The 5617-nt window shown below is 66.0% G+C and overlaps 1 protein-coding gene across 1 annotated transcript; it reads right to left on the reverse strand.

Moving 5' to 3' along the window:
- Window positions 1-1088: 1088 nt before the first annotated feature.
- Window positions 1089-4638, reverse strand: BARX1 (BARX homeobox 1). Its single transcript, XM_030043519.1, has 4 exons — window positions 4434-4638; window positions 2270-2558; window positions 2050-2134; window positions 1089-1643 (listed from the first exon to the last, which is right to left on the reverse strand). The coding sequence occupies exons 1-4, from the start codon at window positions 4636-4638 to the stop codon at window positions 1479-1481; spliced, it is 744 nt and encodes a 247-aa protein (XP_029899379.1). The 3' UTR covers window positions 1089-1478.
- Window positions 4639-5617: the final 979 nt, after the last annotated feature.

Genomic DNA, 5617 nt, shown 5'->3' on the forward strand with positions numbered 1-5617 from the left:
CGAGGAAAACCGGGAACACTCCGTGTCAGGAACGGGGTGACTTCAGCGCGGGTTCACCTCGGCGGCAGGCTCGGAGCGGGGAGGCTCGGGACTATTTTTAATTAAAGCCCGTAAATACAGCCAGCGCGGCTCCCTCCCCGCTGCCTCCGTGTCCTCGGCGAGGGGTGGGAGCGTTACCGAAAACCGGCTGCGTCGCGTTGCAGAGGGACCCGCTCCCCGGCACCCCCGGGGGAGCGATCCCGGCGGGGCCGGAAGCACCGACATCCCCCACACCTGCGGCTGCTAATTACCACCTTTAATTGGGAGGCCCGCCTAATTAGCGCCCCCGGCCCTGCCCAGGGCTGCCCCGCCGCGCCGCTCCCGGCCGCGCAACCACCGCGCCCGCGCAACCACCGCGCCCGCGCTGCCTCCGGCCCCGCTCCCCTCCCCTCCCCTCGCTCGCTGCCTCTCGCCTTTTCCCGCGGTGCTTCTGGTTTTTAGCAGGACGGCGGTAATTGCATGTCTCGGTAGATGCTCTATAATTTGATATCTCGATGGAAAAAGCAAAAATACAGCAGGGACACGGGGAAAACAAGGCAAAAAACAACAAACCCAAAAAGTAAGGAAAAAAGCAAAGCGCCACGATTTCGTGCTACGTCGCAGCAGCTCACAGAGAGCGCTCAGGCCGCTCGCCGTCGTGTGCTGTCAGACAGCCTGCTACGCTCTGCCCCAACCGCCTTTCAAAAAAGCATCATTTAGGATGCGCCGTGCGGAAACCAATTAACTTATGTGGCAGCCATTAACGTATCTTTAAAACGCGAAAGCATCCAAATTTGCCCGAGCAAAGACTGCGGCTCTCGCCTCTCCCAGCCACGGGCAGGCCGAGCCCTCAGGGAAACCGACGGGAGAATCCATCCCGGTACCGGCCGGGACAGCACCGCGCCTCGTTCTGTCTCTGCAGATCTGCCCGCGAACTTGGGTTTGAATCTCTAACCTGCCTCCGCGGGGGGGACAAAAAAAAAAAAAAAAAAAATTAATTCACAAGCATTACACTACTCAGAGCAGTAGTTCATAAAATACTTTATTGAAATAAAGTAAATATCTTCGCATTAATAAAACTGATCATAAAATGCAGTTTTCGAATAACTAGGGGCACCACAGGGTTTTAGACAGCGAGTAGATGTGAAAGACGGGATCCAGTGTCCTCCTGCCCCTCCGGGCCGTCGCACAACACAGGCGTCCGTGGCGCAGCGCTCCGCGGGCGCGGAGGGGAGCGGCGGGGGGGGGGGGGGGGGAGAAAGACGGGGGCGCGCCCGACCGAACCGCCCAATTCACCGGAGACCGAAGGCGACCGTACCCACTAACCGTGCTGTCCTCCGTCCTCTCGCCCCCGGGCCGCCGCGGGCGGGCCGGAGAGGCGCGGAGCCGGCGGCGGGCTCGGCGGGCTGCGCCCGGCGGGGGCGGCCGGGGCCGGCGGCGGTGGGGCCGGGCGGGGACCCTCACTCCTCCTGGCTGACCTCGGCCGGCGAGCCCAGGCTCTCGGGCGGCTTCTCGGCGTCCCGGGCTCGCTCCTGCTCTGAGAGCTGCTCGCTGCTGGGGATGGAGTTCTTCTTGGGGCGGCCCTTGGGCTTGGTGGGGGACTCCAGGCCGCCCCCCTGCAGCACCTGCGAGGCGGGGAGGGGGCAGAGGAGGGGGACACCACGGTAAAACCTTGCTGCCGTCAGCCCGGGGCGGGAGGAACCTCCCTCTCCCCCGTCCCCCAGAGCAAAGCACCGACCCGCGCCGATCGCCCTCCGCACCCGCGGGGCCGAGCTGCAAAGCCGGGCGGGCTCGGACCGGGGCGGGGGCCCAGGCGACGCTGGCCTTAAAGACCGGGGGCATATATATTTTTTATTATTATTATTATTATCATTGTTATCATTATTATCATTATTATTGTTGTTGTTGTTGTTATGTTTTGGCCAGGGCCGGCATGCAGAAGAACGAGCCCGCGGGGCAGCGCTCGGTACCCCGGCGGGGCGCGGACCCGGCGCAGTGCGGCGCGCAGGGGTGTCGGACTCGGGCACTTACTATTTTCTTCCATTTCATGCGCCTGTTCTGGTACCAGGTTTTCACCTGGAGCTGGCTGAGCCCCAGCGATTCGGCCAGGTCTATTCTGCGAGCGAGGGAGAGAGGGAGAGGCGGTGAGCCCCGGCAGCTTTCGTCTCGGCTGGCAGCTTTCCTCCTTTTTCAGGAAAAACGAGCCCCCGTCCCGTCCCGCCCCCGGTCCGGAGGGTCCGGCATCACCTACCTGTCGGGCGTGGAGAGGTATTTCTGCTTCTCGAAGCGCTTCTCCAGCCCCATGAGCTGCAGCTCGGTGAAGACGGTGCGGCTCCGGCGCCCCTTCTTGGCCTTGCTGCCCGGCTCCGGGGGGCCCGGCTCCAGCTTGCCGCGGAGGTGCAGCTCCAGCGGGAGATGGGGCGAGGCGGAGCCGCCCTGCAGCCCCGAGCCGGCGGCCAGCAGCGCCGAGCCCAGCCCCGAGCAGCCCAAGGGAGCCAGCGGGAACTTGAACACGGCGGCCGGCTCCGCCTTCAGCACCGCTGCGGGAGAGAGGGGCCGTCAGCGCCGGGCAGCCCCCGGCCCGGCCCCCGGGGACCCCCGGGGCTGCAGGGTGCCTCGGTTTCCCCGGGGATCAGACCCTGCAAGGAACCCCGGGCCCATCTCCTCCTTTCTCGGTAACGACGAGGCGAGGCGGAGGGGAGCCCCCCGGGGTGCGGGGACCTCGGAGCGGGGGTCGGGTCCCCCCGCCTCCGCCGTACAGGGTCAGGTTTTACCCTTCAACCGGCAGTTGCTAATTACGGAATGACTTGGGGGGGTTACGACTGGAAACGGTTTAAGTCAACCGAAAAGCGTTCCCCTTCAGTGCCACCCAACAGCCGCCAGGCCCGCTGCAGCCGGCTCAGCCCCGGCGGGCGGTGGAGGTCCGGGCACGGTCCCGGCTTTCCCTCCCGAGCGGTTTTCAGGATTTTTTCGACCGGTGAACAACTTATATCCCTCTCCGTGAACCGCAGCCCCACGATTTTCCTATGAAGACGCGCCCGGGGAGAGGACGGGGAAAGGACAGGGAAAGTTTCCAAAGGGAGCGAGCCCATCCCGAAGATGCTGCTAGGGACACGCTCTCGGCCCAAGCCGCGGCCGCGCAGCCGCCCCGCTACCCGGCGGGCTGGGGCCGCTACCCGGCCCGGCCCGGCCCGGTTCTCCCCGGTTCGGCCCGGCCCGGCCCGGTTCGGTTCTCCCCGGCCCGGCCCGGCCCCGCCGCCGCCCAGGCCTGGGACCGCGAAGCCGGCGCTGGCCCCAAACCCGGGCAAAATTCGGGGAGCCTGGTGCTCTGCTCCTGGCATGCGGGTCGAGAGGGGCCCCGGTCCTGGCCGCCCTGCCCGACCCGCCGGCACCCACGGGAGCAAGCCCGGTGGCGTGAAAAGGACTTTTGGAGGAGTTTCTGCGGGCTCCCACGCCTGGGCCTAAGCAGAAATTGCGTTGTCGAAGCAAATAGACGCCTTACAGGGCCTGATCCTGTGCCGTGAGAGCTATAAAGAGCCTTTTATCTGGTTCACTATTTCAAATAGTTCTGCCCACCTTGAAAATAATACTAATTTCCAGATATTCTGACATATGTTGCTCCCTTGCTTTGGAGTTTGAGGCTTTCCTCTTCAAAAAGGAAAACAAGAAATTGGGATCCCCCTATTCCGTTCGTTTCTACGGATAAAAAGCAACGTCTCCGCAGATGAAGACGGCTTGGGAAACGAAAGCTTTCGCAATCCCACATTAAATACTGGCGTTTAAAATATATTAAATATTGGCGTTTAAAAAAAAACCCCAAAACTATGTCGTTAATACACTGCTTTTGACCTAGATACTCTGTCGGACTGGGTAAAGCACGCTGGCTCCCGCTTTAAATAAATATATATAAATATAATATATATATAACAACATATACAATATATATATATCGGGTTTCCAGCTAAATCCGTGTCCGCAGAGCACCGTGCCGCCTCTTGCAGCCATACAGATACATAACCCCACCGCGTGGGCTCCAGCAATTCACACCTCCTCCAAAACCACGAAAAAAACCCGATCAACAACAAGGGGCTCCCCGGGAAATTCAATGGCCGTTTTGTGCAAGCGGCGTCCGAGCCGTAAAGCCGCTTTCTTCCTTTTAGGCCCCAAATATTCGCCAGGCTCCAGGCTGGGAGCCTCCCGCGGCACGGCGAGGAGCCGGCGGGGATGCGCAGGGCCGGCAAAGCCCGGCAGCTATTTTTTAGCCAAAATTCACGAGGTTTTCTTCAAGGGGACCGGCTCTAAAACGGCAAACGCCTCGCCGCCCCGCAGCCCGCTACCCCCCCCCCCCCCGCCCCAAGCCGCGGGAGCCCTCGGGGCTCGGGACGGCCGCGGTCCCCCCCCCCCCGGGGACGTACCGAGGTGGTTGTGGTAGGGCCGGGCGGAGAGCAGCGCCTGCACCCCGAACTTGAGCAGCTCCCCGGCCGGCGCGGCCCCTTTGGCGTCCGGGGGGTCGGTGAGGATCTCCTCGATCATGAAGCTGCGGTAGCGGTGCGAGCGGTGGTCGGGGAAAGCTTCGGCCGGGAAGTAGTGCGCGGCCCCCAGCTCCAGCGGGTGCTGCATCCTCGCCGCCGCCCGGGGCGGCGAGGGGAGGGGGGGGGGGGAAGCCCCGGCCGCCGGGGCCCGCCGGGCCGCCCTAGCGCAGCCCCCCGGCCGTCGCTGCTGGCAGCCGGGCAGCGGGGCGCCCCGCGGGGGCTCTGTCCATCGCCCCGCCGCCCCCTACCCTGCCCCTACCCCTGCCCCTGCCCCGACGGGCCGGGCCCGGCGCGGCCCCCCCAGCGCGAGTGGCCCGGGACCGCCCCGAGCAGCGCGGCGGGCCGGAGCCGTTACCGCCGCATGCACACACGGGGCGCGGCACCGGGGAACGTCTCTCCGCCCCGGGACGGCGGGCAGCGGCCTATTATACCGCCGGCCCCGGCGGGGCTGTCAGAGCTGCGGGGGAGGGCGCGGGAGGGGCTGCGGAGGAAGGAAGGGGCCGGGGCGGGCGAGTACCTGGAAGCGAGAGGTTACAGCAGAGCATTTGATCCCCTGCCATATAAAGCAAATTAGCCTTTCTGCCCGCCGCGGGAGAGCAGACACCCAAACAAGGGTTGGCCCCCTTCGGAGCGCGGCCCCGGCCCCGGCCCCATCCCCGGGGCTGGCGGGGGAGCCGCGGCTGCGGGGCGCGGCCCCGCCCGGAGGTGGGGGGGGGGACGGGGACACGGACGGACGGACACACGGAGCCAGCCCTGGGGACCGCCCCGCCACCTGCCCGGGCCTCCCGCCCCCAGGGCAGGATCCCCTCGGGGGGACCAGCCCCGCGGCCCCGGCCGTGCACCCGCACGTCCGTGTCCCCCCCCACGGCGGGGAAGGGCCGCCGCCGCCCCGCGGCACCGCCGACGGCCCGCAGCCCTCGGGGCAGCCCCGGTGGGGGGTGGCCGGGGGCAGCCAGGGCCCGGAGAGGCCGGCGCAGCCCGAGGGGAGGCGGGGGCCGCGCTGCCGGTCTGGGCTCGGGGCTGCCCGTCGAGGGGGCCCGGCCCGACGGCCTCGGCTCCGGGGTCCC

This window comes from Aquila chrysaetos, chromosome 20 (assembly GCF_900496995.4).
Source record: "Aquila chrysaetos chrysaetos chromosome 20, bAquChr1.4, whole genome shotgun sequence".
NCBI classification, from domain to species: domain Eukaryota; kingdom Metazoa; phylum Chordata; class Aves; order Accipitriformes; family Accipitridae; genus Aquila; species Aquila chrysaetos.